The sequence below is a fragment of the Sphaeramia orbicularis genome, chromosome 7, assembly GCF_902148855.1.
Source record: "Sphaeramia orbicularis chromosome 7, fSphaOr1.1, whole genome shotgun sequence".
Classification (NCBI taxonomy): Eukaryota; Metazoa; Chordata; class Actinopteri; order Kurtiformes; family Apogonidae; genus Sphaeramia; species Sphaeramia orbicularis.
This window is the reverse complement of record NC_043963.1, coordinates 7,479,446-7,498,001: the sequence shown is the minus strand read 5'-3', so window position 1 is coordinate 7,498,001 and position 18,556 is coordinate 7,479,446. Positions and strand designations below refer to the sequence as shown.

At 37.1% G+C, this 18,556-nt stretch overlaps 1 protein-coding gene and 1 long non-coding RNA gene across 7 annotated transcripts; both read left to right on the top strand.

Moving 5' to 3' along the window:
- The first annotated feature begins 5,497 nt into the window (after nt 1–5,497).
- LOC115421951 (uncharacterized) lies at nt 5,498–18,274 on the top strand. 6 transcript variants are annotated; one of them, XR_003935769.1, is made up of 7 exons: nt 5,498–5,990; nt 9,390–9,691; nt 13,166–13,243; nt 13,627–13,662; nt 16,728–16,763; nt 17,716–17,766; nt 18,066–18,122. XR_003935769.1 is itself a non-coding variant. In XM_030137964.1 (7 exons), the coding sequence occupies exons 2-6, from the start codon at nt 9,497–9,499 to the stop codon at nt 18,111–18,113; spliced, it is 408 nt and encodes a 135-aa protein (XP_029993824.1). In that variant the 5' UTR covers nt 5,498–5,990; nt 9,390–9,496; the 3' UTR covers nt 18,114–18,122; nt 18,243–18,274. The 6 variants fall into 6 exon arrangements, 3 of the variants coding, with proteins under 3 accessions (XP_029993824.1, XP_029993825.1, XP_029993823.1); XM_030137964.1 differs by lacking the exon at nt 16,728–16,763 and adding an exon at nt 18,243–18,274; XM_030137965.1 differs by lacking the exon at nt 16,728–16,763 and having other exon boundaries at nt 18,066–18,183.
- LOC115421952 (uncharacterized) lies at nt 10,974–12,260 on the top strand. The gene is made up of 2 exons (XR_003935770.1): nt 10,974–11,304; nt 11,996–12,260. It is a non-coding gene; the product is annotated as an uncharacterized LOC115421952 (long non-coding RNA).
- Nucleotides 18,275–18,556: the final 282 nt, after the last annotated feature.

Sequence of the window (18,556 nt, the reverse complement as noted above, 5' to 3'; positions counted from 1 at the left end):
TTTTACTGATCTGACCCATTTGAGATTGAATTGGTCTGAATGTGGAACCTGAACTAAAATGATTGTTAATATTTTAGTGTAATTTTTGCATTTCACAAATTCTTCCCAAGGGCCAGTCTGGACCCTTCGGCGGGCCGGATTTGGCCCCCTGGCCGCATGTTCGACACCTGTGACGTAAAGAATCCAAATGACACTGACCTACAAGTTATGGCACCGCTAGCAACTGTGGGCCCCATTACAGATAAATGTTGGGGGGGGGGGTGTCCATAACTAACGTAACTAACGCTGGTGTGAAGCGAAACTGAAATTTACCATCCTTCCCATCCAGCATGTCCATGTGGGCCCCAGAGGGGTTACAATTGGGCTGCATAGAAGGGTCCCATGTGGGTTTGTCCACAGTTTCCATGGTGACCCCACGTGTATTTGCTCATATCTGAATCGGAATCAAAATCAGAATCTCTTTATCGTTATTGTACCAAGTGCAATGACATTGACGTAGAGCTCTCAGGTTCGGTGCAAGAATTTGCAGACAGAAAACAAATATCAGTAAAACAACAACACATATCAGTAAAAGGCACAGTTATTTACATTAAAAAATAAAAAGTATTGCAAACTAAAATATTTGTAAAACATAGAATTTAAGTAGTGCAAATAACATGGAAGATAAATATCGTGGGATAAATAGTGTGAAGAATAAATAATGTAAGATATTCAGATCTCTGATTCTGATTCTGATATGAGCAAACACATGTGGGGTCACCATGGAAACTGCGGACAGACCCAAATGGGACCCTTCTATGCAGCCCAATTATAACCCCTCTTGGGCCCACATGGACATGCTGGCTGGGTTTCAATGTCCGACTCTGGGCTTCTATTCCTCTATTTTAAAGCAAATCGTACATGAAACAAATGTAAACAAATGTTAAAACAAATTGTAAACAAATGGACTGTTTATGGTGGAGGACACCTGGGATTTTTTTCACAGTAAGGGAAGAGATTCAGGTGTTTAATCACAGAAAGACTAACGGCTTCATGATACGTAGGCTATGACTCAGGTTTTACAGATTTGATGAAAAATTGGTGATGAAAGTCATACGCAGCTTTAATGAGAGATTTGACTGAAAAAGACTGTTTATTGAGTTTTCTCTGCTTTCGATTAGGGATGTAACGATGTGAAAATTTCATATCATGGTTATTGTGACCAAAATTATCACGGTTATCATTATTATCAGGGTATTGTTGAAATGTGCTCGAAATGTTCAAACAGTTCTTGTCTGATACACAACCTGAAATAATTTAACCGAGTTGTATTTTGAAAAAAAAAAAAAAAAGAAACAAAAAAAACCCCAAATAAAATAATAGGCACAATGTACTTTCTGTTGGCAGAAACATTCAAGTATTAACATGTAAACATCAAATACACAAATGTGCATTAAAGATGGCACCTTATAGTCATTGTTTGACCATTTTCCATATAAAGTTTGTGTTGAAAATGCGGTAATCAAACACGGTTATCATGATAATTAGAATTTAAACGGTAACACTGGGTTACAAAAAAATGTTTTTTGCAAGTTGTCCAGGTTTTTTCAACTGAATTAGGACCATTTTGCACCGCTACATCCAAAAATGACATCTGTTTTTCTCAATCAGGTCAGGTTTTTTTGCTAATTTGATTTTGAAAAATTTGATCTTCTCACAAAATATAATAATTAATACCAAAATAAGATTGGTAAGCACACTTTATGAAACTTGTGGCTTGATTCCTGTTAGGTACAATGGTGTATTCACCGTAGATGTAGCAGAATACGTCAGGCTTATTTTTGCAAGATCTTCTAGTCGAAGCCATTTCATTCACCTGTAATATTAAAAAAAAACATTAATCATAAATTGGCAAAAGCAAAATCTTCAGAACTCATTTATTGCAAGAAATATGAAAGAATTTTGTATCATATGATGTGAAAATGCCCATAAATGTAAGCAAAAATGTTAAAAAGCCAATATGTAGCATAGTTCAGAAAGTTGAACTGATTGAGCAAAATTAATGTGATTTTTGGATTCAGCACAGCAAAATTATCCTAAATCAGCTCAAAAAACTTAAACAATAAATTCGTTGTTGACCAGTGTAATACTAACAGTCAAGAATTTTACCGTGGTTTATCGTTATACCGGTGTTATGACCTGGCTCAGAGGCCACAACAAAGAAGGGGAACACACCATAAATGAAGTTTAACACAAGAATGCTTTATTAAATCAAATTAAGACAAATTAAACCAAATTAGACCAGATTAGGAAAAGACAAACTAAAGTATATTACAGAATGTAACTGAATCATCAGTAATGTCAGTAGTGTAGGTGTGCACGGGTGAATGTGTGTTGATGTGAGTGTTGAAAAGTGCAGCACAGAACAAAACATTAAAGCAACATAAAAAAACCCAAGGGCTGAAGAACCAAGGACCTGTGAGGGAAGCAAGCAGAGCGAGAGTGAGCGCTGCAGGCAGACTATTTAAGGACAGGAACTCCAGGTGCCACAGGTGTTCCTGATTTCCCCATCAGGTGCCTGGTAGAAAACAAGAGCTGGAATATATAGCACCCCCAAGAGGACCCCAGGGGCCGTAACACCGGTAACTGTTACATCCCTACTTTTGATATACAGGGTGGGGAAGCAAAATGTACAATATTTTGAGGCAGGGATTGAAAGACAGTGTCTGACCAATTAGTTTATTGAAAGTCATGAGAATTTATTTGCCACAAGAAAATGTCCATAATAGAAAATGTTTTTATTCTATGTGTCCTCCTTCTTTCTCAATAACTGCCTTCACACGCTTCCTGAAACTTGCGCAAGTGTTCCTCAAATATTGGGGTGACAACTTCTCCCATTCTTCTTTAATAGTATCTTTAAGAAAGTCGACATTGCTGTGTGATGTTCTATCGGTAGCATGTTCTAAAACGCCCCAAACAGCAGAATCCAGAGGGTTTAGATCTGGGCTAGAAGGCGGCCATAAACATGATTCCCAAAAATTGCTAAAGTTGGATTTGTTGCTGTTGTCAACAAGTGTTTTGGTGTTCTTGTGTAAGATTTGAACTTCAAATCCTATTTTACTGCATTTCTAACGCTCTTGTTGTCTACCTCAAGTTCAATTGCCATTTTTCTCATGGATTTGGTTGGATCCTTTAGGATTTTGGATTTGAGAGCTTTAATAAAAGCTTTGGTACGTTTTTTGTTGCTTCCTCCACTTCCAGACTTTCTCGTAATAGTTTTGCTCATAGTCATTCTCTTCTTTCCATTATAAACAGTCTTTATGGACACTCCAACTATTTTTGAAATCTCCTTTGGTGTGACGAGTGCATTCAGCAAATCACACACTCTTTGACGTTTGCTTTCCTGATTACTCATATGGGCAAAAGTTTCTGAAAAGGTATGGATAATAGTGTTAGGTATGATTATGACATCAATATATGTTTGGTTTCAAAACAACTGACGTAGTGCCTGCTGAGAAAAAACAACTAAATGTTCATTGTAAATTTTGCTTCCCCACCCTGTACATGTTTCTTTGCTTCTAAAATTAAATGCATGATGTCCAGCTGAGTGGACATTTTTGTAATTCCATGAAAAATAGGTTAATTTAAAAAATTTCAATCGCATTTTTTTTTTTTTTTTTTCATGCCTATAGAGGAATAAAAACACTCAAGAAAAAAATCTTGACTGAGGTTCTCATAATTCGTGCATGAAAAGGTTAATCTGAGACTTTATGAACATCTTCAGGATCGGTTAGTTCAATCCAGGAAACTACCTGATTTATACTGATAAAATACAAAATTCAGAAGATAACATTCTAAATCAGGGGTGTCAAACATGCGGCTCAGGGGCCAAAACCGGCCCGCCAAAGGGTCCAATCCGGCCCATGGGATCAATTAGTAAAATACAAAAATTACACTGAAGATATTAACAATCAAGGATGTCAAAATAAATTTAATTCAGTTACATTTAACGTGGGTCACACCAGTGAAATACCATCATAATAAACTATAAGTAATGAAAACCACATTTTTCTCTTTGTTTTAGTATAAAAAAGTAAAAATGCACAAAAGTGTAAACATTTACAGACTAGCCTTCTACAAAAAATGTGAAAAACCTGAATAAATCTGAACAACCTGAGATGTCTTAAGAGATTAAAGAGTAATTGTACCAAAATTCTGTTATTAACCCTTTCATGCATGAATTATGAGAACCTTAATCAAGATTTTTTTTTCCTGAGTGTTTTTATTCCTCTTTAGACATGAAAAAAAAACCAATGTGATTGAATTTTTTTTTTTTTTTTTTAAATCAACCTGTTTTTCATGGAGTTACAAAAATGTCCACTCAGCTACACCATGAATTTTATTCTTGAAGCAAAGAAACATGTATTTAAAACCCAATATCATAAAGTGATATGAAAACAGTGAAATGAAACCATGTTTAATGCAGCTAATCTCATGTTTTCTCACATTTTAACATATTCTAATACTAGTTATTACTCACTTCATAGAGATAATATGCAAAAAATAAATATTAACAATTGATTTACGCTCAAGAACCAATCAAGAACAACAAAGTTACAATAACGCTATGAATTGCAGTTTATGAGATGATGCATAAGTGTCCACTGTGTTGGCTGATATGGAACTAAAACAACTAAACCCATGAATATACAAGAGTAAAGCTGTAGAGTAACTGTCCACTGTAGTGACCACTACACATGAAAGGGTTAAATGTTTTGTGTATTTGTAGATCCACTGTGATCTGTACGTTGTAATGAACATGTAAAAATGAGAAGCTGAGGCCAAATAATGGCATAAATAGTTAAAATTGCATTTTTTTTTTCTTAATAAATTTCATTTTGGTCATGGTTTGTTCATGTTTTGCCGCAATTTTTTAAAGGATAGTTTGTAAATGTAAAAATTTTGATAATATAATCTTACTTTTTCACTCTAAAATGTAGAAATTAGACAAATTTTGGAATTGATATTATTTATGTATTATTATGTGAATATTTTAATAATCCGGCCCACTGCAGGTCATTTTGGGCTTTATGTGGCCACTGAACTAACATGAGTTTGGCACCCCTGTTCTAAATAAAGGATGATAAATCATTTAAAAAAGGTTAGATATAGAGAACATTTCATTTGGGAACTGACTTAAAAGTAGCGCTGGGTCTTTATGGGTTAATAGACCAGTGCAGACAGAACCAGATAATTGAGCAGCTCTATCACGAGTTGTTTAAAGAGAAAAAAAAAAAGAAAAAATGAAGCAGTGAAGGCCGTTATTGTCCGTCCTCTGGCATGTAATAGGAATGGGACGAACTCTCGGATGTAAGAAGAAGGCTTACGTTGTCTTAGTTCTTTCACTTCTTTCAACTGCACTTCCACTTTCTGGGAAAAGCATTGAACTGAAATGAAGTTCACTCCCACTTCCTTCAATTTGATTCATAAGAAGAGGGAAATAAGTGTTGTTGTGTTGTTGGGAAGTCCAGCAGAAGACCTTCCGCCGTCCTCCGAAGATGCAGGCCTTAACGGCTCCTCTGCAGCAGTTCATCGGTGCAGTCAAAGACAACGGCAACAGCCTCATTTTCAGCGTTCTCATTTTCTGTTTCCACGAACAAAACAGCACATTCCCATGCACCTGTAAACATCAGACCTCCTACTGCACCACCTACATGGTTTGTCCGTTTTTCATCATCACCAGTCTGATGCTGCTGACCGACCAGGCCTTTCGCAGAGCGTGGAGATACACCACCACAAAGGGCTGTCATTTCGGTTTGGTTTTGTGTCGCCGTGTGGTCAAAGCGGTGTGCATCGGCAGCCTGTGGGTGGTATCGGTGCTGATCAGAGCCGACTGGTACGTCTGCTGTTGGAATCCAAACTCCGTATCTGTGGCTCGCCTACAATGTCAATCTCAAGTTGTCACCAATCCTGATGTTGTAACCGTCAAAGAAATGGAGATCAATTCACGGGTAAGTGTTTGACCTTTTTTTAACCCTTTAATCCACTGGTTTCCAGCCTTTTTTTTTGTCTCGTGACTAGGGGTGTAAGAAAATATCGGTTCTGCAATATATCGCAATATTTCATTTCACAATACTGTATCGATATGAAAAAGTACTGTATGGATATTTTTAGGTATTTATTCAAATGCAGATATTGTTTAGGTTCATTTTTGTTTTTTGTTTTGTCTTTTTTGTTATATTTTATTTATTATTATTTAACACTCTTTTATTACATTTATATTGTTAGTTCCTTTGTTTGGAATTGCACAAAAATAATGTTATGATGTTAGTTCTGAACTAATAGAATATGAACATTTGAACAGGATCTTAAACTGTAATGTCGGTAAAACATAATTTAAGTTTGAACAAGGGATGTAACAATATGAAAATTTCATATCACGGTTATTGTGACCAAAATTATCACGGTTATCATTATTATCGTGGTATTGTTGAAATTGTGCTCAAAATGTTCAAAAAGTACTGATACACACACTGAAATAATTTAACAAAGTTGTATTTAAAATAAATAAATAAATAATTAATAATAATAATAATAATAATAATAATAATAATAATAATAATAATAATAATAATAATAATAGGCAAATGTCCCTTCTGTTGCAGAAACATTCAAATATTAACCCTTAGTGGTCTGAGCCTATTTTAGCCGTTTTTCAGTACTTTTGATTTTACCTTTATATACTATATAAACAAATGTTTACTATACCCATGTTTGGGATCTGTTTTTTCAGCATAACTTCATTTATATCATTGGTCTATTATTTTTTTCACTTTAAACTACTATAAAAATACAAAAGGACAAAAAACACAAAAAAAATATAAAATCCGATTTGAAAAATGTATATACATTATTGCATAAATAGCACAAAAATGCTTAACAAACCTTTTCAAATACTTTAAAAGTGAATACTGGTTCCAAATATTAGGTATATACAATTAAAATTGCAATAAATGAAAACTATACTCAAATATTTGACATAAAAGCAGATCTTTACATAGGTTTTTTTCCCCTAAAAGTGCAGTAATCAAACACGGTTATCATGATAATTAGAATTTAAACAGTAATACTAACCATCTGCAATTTTACCACGGTTTATCGTTATACCGGTAATGGTTACATCCCTAGTTTGAACACAGGATAATGTTGTGATACAGCATCAGATCCTGTTGTGATCAAATAAAAATGTGTTTAGTATTTGTGCATATTTCTGGTGTAATTCAATTCTTAAAGGAATCAATCATTTAAAAAAAAAAAAGAAACAAAGAAAAACAAAAAAAATGGCCTTTTTAACAGTATCAACAATATTTAGACCCAACAAAGTCACTATTTTAACTATAATTAACTCACATAATTAGACAGCTGAAATCCTGTACCCAGGCAATTTACATTTAAAATACATGATCATATTTAATATAAACCACAAATAACCCCACTGATTAACAAAAAAACACCCACCGCTGCAGTTACAAACAGGCAGCTTGAAGTTTAACCCTTTAAACCCCATTTGCGCTCTGGTGCGCTCACACACAACAGCACATTAATGTCAGACTATCATTATGATTAAATAATCACAGTTCTAGTGCAGCACATAAACTAAACATTTCATAAATAGCACCGGGAGGAGACCTCGGGGAAGACCCAGGACACGTTGGAGAGACTATGTCTCTCGGCTGGCCTGGGAACGCCTCGGGATCCCCCCGGAAGAGCTGGAGGAGGTGTCTGGGGAGAGGGAAGTCTGGGCATCCCTGCTTAGACTGTTACCCCCGCGACCCGGCCCCGGATAAGCGGAAGAGAATGGATGGATGGATGGATTTCATAAATAGTAGTGATGGGTAAGGGAACACCGATGCGTCGGCGCATGCGTTGAGCTCACAGAGCAAAACCCCGTGTCGGTGCGCGTATCGCTTCAAGAAAGCCACGTGACCGACACAGGACCTGTTTTGGAACTGACACTGAGGCGCCAAACCGTGTTTATAAGGAAGCGCATCTGTCAAAGGGATGCATCTGCCAAAAGAACCTCTGATCTTTGTGGTTCATCGTCAAATTCATTAAGAATTCTGGAGCAGCCTCAAACCAAAAGAAAGGTTTCCACCGTGTGGGACCATTTGGATCTCATGTCAGAAAATAAGGGATTTGTTTGAATTTCCTTGTTGTTTCATCCTGTTCCTCTCAGAGTTTCCACTTGATCTATCTGAATTCAAATTCATTTCAAAGTGACTCTTAGTTTACTGTTCATATTATTTTCTGCAGGTTAAATGTCGCATTTTTTGGACAAAACTTTCCTGTTTAAACTAAAGCCCCTCCTCAGTGCTGAGACATTCTAGGACCAGGCATGAGAACGAAGTCCAGATCCACCAGGACCAACTCAGCTATACAGCCGTTCTACAACTGACTCACAGTTGCTTTATTGATAATTAATTCATATTAATTTATTCTTTACTTCATTTTTAACCATCAAGCTCAAAATGTTGGAAAAAAAAAAAAAATTTAATAAAAATTTGTAAATAAATAAATAAATAATAATTAAAAAAAATCCCAGTCCACAAGCATCCTCATTCACAACACTTTCACTTAGATTTTCAGGTTATGATCCATGTTCACATTATTTATTGACTGTATCTAAAAGTATCAAAGATATTTTAAATTTAAATGAAGATATGAAATAATACAATATAAAATACAATGACTTAAATTATATTATTGTATATACTAGGTCATCAAACCAGTGTCAGTTGAGTCTGTCAACTCGGTTGCCTGTAGGGATTTGGAAGGTCCAGCAGGTGTCAGTATTCAGTGACACAGTATCGACACAGTATCAATACAGTTTGGCAATGTGTCGAAACGCTTCATGACGCCTCATCTACCCGTCACTAATAAATAGTCTCAGCGGCTGCCCCTCCGCAGTTTCCAAACGTCTGTTGCTCAGCAGTCTGAAGTTTGCATAGGAGCCGCAGCGGCGTCTGCTCCGCCCTTTTATCAGGTGCTGCTGCTGTCTGATTGGACACACCTGCAGCCTTTCACAGCGTGTATGATGACACAGCGCACAGCCGAGCCCAGTGCGCTCCTGACTGACCTGACCTGTGGCCTCTGAATCTCACACACTTTTTTCCTTTTCTCCATGTTTTTCCCACGGTGAATTAAAACCAGTTTGACTTTACAGTAATAATTTGCTATACTATGTTGCAAATAAACGTTAATTTTAGATGACATTCAGTCTATACAATGTATATTTTATGTAAGTTTGTACCTCATCTCTCTCTCAGTCTTGGTGTCGTGTCTGGATCAGTTTCACTGTTAAAACTCTTTGTCTTCTCTGTGTTGTGGATCTGTGGCTCTTCTGTTTCCAGATGTATGGAATGGCTTTGCTCCTGGGCATCACGGTGATGGCGGCCTTGTTGCTGCCGGCGTGGACCGTCTTCACCAAAGGTAAAGATGCTGAAGGTAAAGGTGGAGGATGCTGTTCGAGTCAAGTTCAGGTGGACGAGCTGCTTCTGGAAGTGCAGGAAGAAATCTTAACGAAAACTATCAAAGAAAACAAACAAAAGTGATGACTGAGAGTCTGAACTCGCACATCTCCAAAGGAGACTGGGTGAGATGTTTCCACGTTGTTGATGACTTCATTGATGAACATCCTCCAGTCGTTGCCGAGGTAACTGAAATATCTTCTATGTAAACACAATCAGATGTAAAGATGACTTTCAGTACGTTACTATGTAAAAGTTGTTATCCAACATTATAAGTGTTGGTTTAGTAAAGTTTAATGTCCACACATATGCATTTATCTGTAATTAGATCCAATCTGACATATGTGAAGTATGAACAGCAGGAAAAACTACAGTTTTAGGGAAAAAAACAGCTTCATTAAACCAAAGTGCTCATATTTAGTGTGACCTCCCTTTGTATTTAACATGTCTTTAACCCTTTAGTTCAGACAGAATGAGATTTATGGCTTTCATTTTCTAATGTTTTATACCAGTAACAAACTGAAGCAAAAAAAAAAAAAAAAAGAGCAAAATGAAGCAAAAATGAACACAAAAATGAACGCACCTCATCCACAGCAAAGGCTGGCGGCGGTTCGTCCTGATCGTCAGTCCGTGATGTGTCGGCATCTTCCATCTCCTGCACAGCAGAGGCCCCTGGCGCTGGGGGAACAAGCTCCAGCAGCGGCGGCAGTTCACCTTCAGACAGGGCCCGTGGTAGTTCAGCCATTTCCAACAAACCCTGAAAATTTCATCCAAATCTGTCCATAACTTTTTGAGTTATGTTGCACACTAACGGACAGACAAACAAACAAACAAACAACAGACAGACAGACAAACAAACCCTGGCAAAACATAACCTCCTTGGCGGAGGTAAAAAAGGAAAATTATATTATGATCAGGTTTACATCTACAAAGTTTCCTTAAAAATCTGAATACCATGAACAACTTGAATTGTCTTAAGAAAAACAAGTGCAATTGTAACAATATTCTGCGTCTGTTTATCAGTTTATCATTTACACACGTGCGTTACAATCGCACAAATCATTTAGTAACAGGCAGAATATTGGTAAAAATTGCATTTACTTTTCTTAAGACATTTCCGTTTGTTCAAATTTGTTCAGGTTATTCACATTTTTTGTAAAAGTATAGTTTGGTAGTGTAAACATTTTCATGTAATTTTACTTTTTTACACCAAAAAAATCAAAGAGAACATTTGGGGTTGTCATTATTTATAGGTTATTATGATAATATTTTACTGGTTCTGACCCACTTGAAATCTAATTGGACTGTATGTGTCTGTACGTGGAACCTGAATTAAAATAATTTTGACACCATTGATTGTTAATATCTTCAGTGTAATTTTTTGCATTTCACAAATTCATCCTATGGGTCAGATTGGATGCTTTGGCGGGCCGGATTTGGCCCCCGGGCCACACGTTTGACACTTGTGATCTAGAGCAACAAATAGAGGAACCAACTAGAATAACAAATACGTCTCAGACGAGAATAGACCTAGTGTTGACAAATAAGCCAAACAGAATTCACAAGACTTTTAATTTTCTGACTGGTCTATCAGACCACAATTGTATTCTCTTTTTGAGAAAACTTACTAAACAGAGGTTAGCTGAACCACAAAGTACTCCACCCACCTCCACTGATAATGTAATTCCCAAGAATCAGACCCAGAATCTCAATGCAGCCTTGAAAATGGTAGACTGGAAGGAAACTCAAACTTACACTAACATTGATATGACTTGTGACTCATTCATCTACAACACAGGTGTCAACATGCGGCCCGGGGACCAAAACCGGCCCGCCAAATGTTCCAGTCTGGCCTGCGGGATGAATTTGCAAAACGCAAAAAAATTCCACTTAAGATATTAACAATCAAGGATGTTGAACTTGTTTTAGTTCAGGTTCCACATACAGAAAAATGTGATCTCAACTAAAATAATAGCAAAATAACGTATAAATAATGACAACTCCAAATTTTTCCTCTTTGTTTTAGTGTAAAAATTTACATTAAATTTTGAAAATAGGAACATTTACAAACTAACCTTTAACAATAAAATGTGAAAATCCTGAAATTTTGAAAGTGAAATTTTAACACTATTCTTCCTGTTAATAAATATTTTGTGCCTTTGTAGATCCAGTCTGTAACATGCATGTATAAATGGTAAGTTGAGGTGTAACATTGTTAAAACTGCACTTATTTTTCTCAAGAAATTTCATTTTTTTCAGGTTATTCACATCATTTTTGTTTGGATAGTTTCTAAGTGTACATATTTTAATATTTTCTTTTTCTTTTTTTTTTTTTTTTGCACTAAAACAAAGAGAAAACTTTGGAGTCATCATTATTTACAGGTTATTATGATACTGTTTTACTGGTCCGGCCCACTGGAGATCAATTTGGGCTGAATGTGGCCCCTGAACTAAAATGAGTTTGACACCCCTGACCTACAAACTTAAAGAGGTAATAGCCTCTTTTACCTACAGAGGGAGGCGCAAATCAAAGAAAGGTGACAGCCTGCCTTGGTTAGACCAGCACTGCAGAACTCTAATGAAATCTAGACATGTACTGCTCAAACAAAGCCTGACACCTGCTTTGTCCATAGATAGGCAAAAGTTCACTCATGTACGCAATAAAACTACCCAAGCCATAAGAAAGGCCACGGCAAACTTTTTTATATCCATCATAGAAAATACAAAAGGGAATGGGAAAAAACATGGCAAATTTTAAATAAACTGTTAGGCAAACATAACAAACATGGAACTAAAGTCATAGAACTTGAACTGGGTAATACCCCAGTTAAGGATCCCATAGCAGTGGCAAACTCTTTTAAAAATTATTTTTTAGACAGTGTATCTGAAATTACTAAATGTTTTAGTCCATCTACTGCCTTACTTTGTGAAATAGACAATGAAAAACCAATCTTTAACTTGGAAAAAATAACAGAAGCTGAAGTAGTAAAGATCATTAGGGCTCTCAAAGGTTCCAAAGCCAGGGATGTCCATGGTATTGACTCTAACTTTGTGAAAACCTACATGGAAGCGTTAGTACAACCCATCACTTTTGTGGTTAATCAGTCAATCAGTCAAAAAGTAGTGCCATCATCATGGAAAGTAGCCACTGTAACACCCATATTTATGTCCGGGTCCAAAACCTACCGGGTCCTGATCCTACCGATCATCTCAATGATAGCTGAAAAATGGATTGCCAATCAATTAATTAAACATCTTGATAAAGGCTTCACTGCATTACATCCAATGCAATTTGGATTTTGGGCCAACCTCTCCACGGAAATGGCAATCTGCTTTTATTCTGAGAAAGTCAAGAGTTTACTTGACACGAACCCATGTGTAGGAGCTGTATTTTTAGATCTCAAGAAAGCTTTTGACACTGTAAACCACCAACTTCTTCTATCTAAGCTCTCTCACTTCAACTTCTCAGCACACGCTATGTCTTTTCCTTCTGTTCCTTCTGTTTCCTTCTGTCTTTTTAAAAAAATTTGAATAGAAGAAAAAAAGAATCAGAAATAGGTATATATGAGCAAAAACAACAAAGACAAAGGTGGAATAAGACCTTTGCACAATAATGAACATCTATTACATTTGAGTTTTTATTCTGTTTTCTTTGTTAGCTAAATTATGCTCAGCTGCTGCGGAATGCTGAAACAGAGACTTCTGCCGGCCGACAAGATATTCCTCTGCAAAGACAGGTCAGTTCTGCACACGAGCAGCGATTGTGAAGAAAAGACCAAGACCTTCTCACAAGATCCACCTTTTATAGGGTGAATCGCATTTGCAAGTGACACCTCCAGTTTCCTCAAAGGGCCTTTTGATTGAATGATGAACTCAAAGCTTTAACAATCAGTCACCTTTTGTTACCTTGCAAGAAAGTTTACACACACAGTGGGGGGATTTGGGTAAAAATATGGGAAAATTAGCACGCAGTGGGGAAGGGTATTCAGGAAAGGATACGGGAACAAAGAAGGGAATCAGATAAAGAAGTTAAAATTCTATTACGTTAGTTCAATGCATAAAAAATCTGTTCATAGCTGCTTTTTATTTGACATTAAATCTATTTTGATTATTTCTGCAGGATGAAGAGGAAAGACAGGAATCTGCAGAGAATCAGGTGAGAATTAATAGAATACAATACATCTACCGACATCTACGAAACCTACACTATATTGCCAAAAGTATTGGCTCACCCATCCAAATAATCAGAATCAGGTGTTCCAATCCCTTCCATGGCCACAGGTGTATAAAATCAAGCACCTAGACATACAGACTGCTTTTACAAACATTTGTGACAGAATGGGTTGCTCTCAGGAGCTCAGTGAATTCCAGCATGGAACTGTGATAGGATGCCACCTGTGCAACAAATCCAGTGGTGAAATTTCCTGGCTCCTAAATATTCCACAGTCAACTGTCAGCTGTATTATAAGAAAGTGGAAGTGTTTGGGAACGACAGCAACTCAGCCACGAAGTGGTAGGTCATGTAAACTGACGGAGCGGGGTCAGCGGATGCTGAGGCGCAGAGTGCGAAGAGGTCGCCAACTTTCTGCAGAGTCAATGGTACAGACCTCCAAACTTCATGTGTCCTTCAGATTAGCTCCAGAACAGTGCGCAGAGAGCTTCATGGAATGGGTTTCCATGGCCAAGCAGCTGCATCCAAGCCATACATCACCAAGTGCAATGCAAAGCGCCGGATGCAGTGGTGTAAAGCACGCCGCCACTGGACTCTAGAGCAGTGGAGGAGCCTTCTCTGGAGTGACCAATCCCACTTCTCCATCTGGCAATCTGATGGACGGGTCTGGGTTTGGCGGTCGCCAGGAGAATGATACTTGTGGGAGCGCATTGTGCCAAGTGTAAAGTTTGGTGGAGGGGGGATTATGGTGTGGGGTTGTTTTTCAGGAGCTGGGCTTGGCCCCTTAGTTCCAGTGAAAGGAACTGGGAATGCTTCAGCATACCAAGACATTTTGGACAATTCCATGCTCCCAACTTTGTGGGAACAGTTTGGAGCTGGCCCCTTCCTCTTCCAACATGACTGTGCACCAGTGCACAAAGCAAGGTCCATAAAGACATGAATGACAGAGTCTGGTGTGGAGGAACTGGACTGGCCTGCACACAGTCCTGACCTCAACCCCATAGAACACCTTTGGGATGAATTAGAGCGCAGACTGAGAGCCAGGCCTTCTGTCCAACATCAGTGTGTGACCTCACAAATGCGCTTCTGGAAGAATGGTCCAAAATTCCCATGAACACACTCCTAAACCTTGTGGACAGCCTTCCCAGAAGAGTTAAAGCTGTTATAGCTGCAAAGGGTGGACCCACGTCAGATTGAACCCCATAGACTAGGAATGGGATGGCACTGAAATTCATATGCGAGTCAAGGCAGGTGAGCAAATACTTTTGGCAATATAGTGTATGTGAATTAAATTTTTCACATTTCTGAATTTTGGGCAAACTTTGGGGAGTTTTCATAAATGTTCAGGGGGTCAAATTTGAGCTGAAAGCGCAGGAGAAAGAAAGATAAATAAATAAAAATAATAATTAAAGCCGCAAGCGGCATTGAAAGGCCCTCACCACGGGCACATCCAGTAAAAGTATGTCCATCATTCACCAGGTGGTGCTCTAGCACCAAATTTTATTTCTTCTGATGAATGGGTGTAGGCCTGGGAGATTGACAACTGACTCAAATTTGAGGCAAATCAGTGTTCGTATGTCCGAACTGAACAAATTTTTGTATAAGGAAATCTTTAGGGGGCGCTATGGAGCCAAAATTCAATTTCTTCCATTGAATGGGTGTAGTCCTGCGAGATGTAGCACTGAGTCAAATTTGAGCCAAATCGGTGTTTGTATGTCCAAACTGATGCAGTTTTTATGAAGGTAAATTTGTAGGGGGTGCTATTGAGGGAAATGCCATTTTCTTTTGATAAATGGGTGTAGGCCTGGGAGATTGACAACTGATTCAAATTGGAGTCAAATCGGTGTTCGTATGTCCGAACTGATGTCATTTTCGTAAACGTACATTTGCAGGGGGTGCTATTGTGCAAAATTTCAATTTCTTTTAATAAATGGCTGTAGGCCTGGGAGATAGACGTCTGATTCAAATTTCAGCCAAATCGGTGTTCATATGTCCGAGCTGAAGCAATTTTTGTAATGGTAAATTTTCGAAGAAACTTCGCAAAGTGGCAACGTTGTTGCACAAAAACGGTGACATGATTCCAAAAATTCAGCTAACTTTTGATGCCCCACTTCTCTAGATACTGTACATCGATTTTGAGCTCATTTGGCCAAACGGCCAAGGAGGAGATAGTTAAAATACGACGTCAGCGAAAACGCTGACTCAGCATTTTGGAAATTTCAATCCAATATGGCCGACTTCCGGTTGGTTTAGGGGCATGGCCATAATAATATTTTTTGTTTGTCTCACGATAATGAATCTGTGTACCGATTTTCGTGGCTGTACGACAAACTTTATGTTGGACGTGGTCCCAGTGGCGTAATGTATTTCCAGTTTTCGTAAATGTTCAGGGGGTCAAATTTAAGCTCAAAGTGCAGGAGAAGAAAAATAAATAAACAAGCAAGAACAATATAGCCGTTTCTATGGCAACCAGATATTTGGCCTTATTTGAAAGCTCTTGAGGTCCCCCACATGTCTGTGGGGTCAGAGGTCATGTGTCGTGCACATACACACACATGACTGACCCCCACTGGGCGTGTCCCATTGACTCCCATTCATTCAGAGCAGGTGTAAATATGCGATTTGTGCACATGTCATGTACATGTTCAGAGTGTTGTGAATGTGAAAATGTGTGAGAGTGGCGACAGTGGAGAAAGGCGACCGTGTCACTGGAGATTTCACCCCCATGCCCCCACTGCAGACTCAATAGGCCCTGCGCCGGCTTTACTCGGCTTGGGCCTAATGAATAAAATAATCAGGTAATTAGCACATGTCAGATGTTTCCTTCTGTCTTTAAAAAAAAATTAAATAAAAGAAGAAAAAAAGAATCAGAAATAAATATATATGAGCCAAAACAACAAAGATAAAGGTGGAATCAGACCTTTGCACAGTAATGAACATCTATTACATTTGAGTTTTTCTTCTATTTTCTTTGTTAGTTTCATGCATAAAAATCCTGTTCATAGCAGCTTTTTATTTGACAGGAAATCTGTTTGGATTTTTTTCTGCAGGATGAAGAGAAAACACAGTAATCTGCAGAGAATCAGGTGAGAATTAATAGAATACAAAACAAAAGTAAAATGAGAATAGAGCTAAAGAGGAATAAACTAAAAATAGACATAAACTAGAAAAGCGCTCAGAGAGCGCAGACCTCCACCAAGGCAGATCAGTCCCCCCCGAATGACCACCAAAATGTAATCATTTGTTCCTTGTGCCAGTATCAACATTTCCTGAAAATTTCATCAGAATCCTTCCATAACTTTTTGAAATATCTTGTTAACATACAAACAAACATACAAACAAACAGACAAACAGACAAACCTGATGAAAACATAACCTCCACCATTCCTTGGTGAAGGTAATTAATCACAAAGTGAAAAAAAAAATCAACAAAATGAACACAAATGAACAAAACAAATCAAAGAGAAAAATGAAGCAAGAACAAGAAAAGCACTCGGAGAGCGCACACCTCCGCCAAGACAGATCTGTGTGTGTGTGTGTGTGTCAACCGATCACCACCAAAATGTAACCATTTTTATCTTGTGCCAGTATCAACATTTCCTGAAAATTTCATCAAAATCCATCCATAACTTTTTGAATTATCTTGCTAACAAACAAACAAACAAACAAACAAACAAACAAACACACTAAGCAAAGTCATCACAATACCTCCTGGTGGAGGTAATGAGCAGAAAATATCAACAAAATGAATAAAAAGTAACCAAACAACAAATAAAATGACGAAAAAATGTACAAATTAATCACAACATGCCAGTTATCTGATTATTTTATTCATTTGGTTTGTTATTTTCTTCAGTTTGTTTTATGGTCTTTGATTTGTTGGTTATTTTGTTCATTTTTACTACTTTTATTGATTATTACATTCGTATTGTGATTAATTTGTTTAAATTTGTTTAAACTTTATTAGTTTCATGCATAAAAATCCTGTTCATAGCAGCTTTTTATTTGACAGGAAATCTGTTTGGGTTTTTTCTGCAGGAAAAGAAGAAGAAGGATGAAGAGGAAAGACTGAAATCTGCAGAGAATCAGGTGAGAATGAATAGAATACAAAACAAAAAGTAAAATAATAATGGAGCTAAAGTAGAATAAACTAAAAATAGATATAAAATATGAACAGACACAATATTAACAATATTAATAACAGTATGTTTATCTGTGAAAGAGTCCATAAAAATAATGTATTAAAGTTTATTAGATATAGAATTACACAGAAGTGTCGGCGTTAATGTTAGTCTTCTGGACTCGTGATAAATTTACCCAAAATCTGGTTTAGTGAACTGTCTACGAATCAAATATGGACACTAATGTGGTTTTATTTGTTCTTTCAGGAAAGCAGCAAAACACAGGACGGCAAAGACGCAGAGACGCCGATGTGACCACAGAAAGTACATTTAAAAAAAAAAAAAAAACAGAAATGAACAAAATAAGCAACGATATTAGTAAACATAATAATAATGGATTTATATAGCACTTAACATTAACTTCATTTTTCATTCCCTCCACAGTCATGACAACAACATTCATTCATCAGTGGGAGAGACTGAGGTAGCAACGGCAAGGAGCAGGATTCGAACCAGCAACCCTCTGGTTATTGGAGGACCTGCTCTACCTCCTGAACCACAATTAAAGGAATATAGTAGAAAAACTACTCAAATGAACAAAATAATTAATCAAATGAACACAATTATCAATGAAGTGAACAAAATAATCAATGAAGTTAACAGAATAATCAATAAAATTAGCAAAATAATCAATGAAGTGAACAAAAAAATCAATAAAATGAACAAAATAATGAACAAAATAATCAATAAAATGAGCA

Bases quoted from the DNA above. Each gene is read 5' to 3' on its own strand.
- LOC115421951 (XM_030137963.1), top strand. From the start codon at position 5,538: ATGCAGGCCTTAACGGCTCCTCTGCAGCAGTTCATCGGTGCAGTCAAA. The intron at 5,991-9,389 runs GTAAGTGTTTGA...TTCTGTTTCCAG, and splicing joins AAATGGAGATCAATTCACGG to ATGTATGGAATGGCTTTGCT.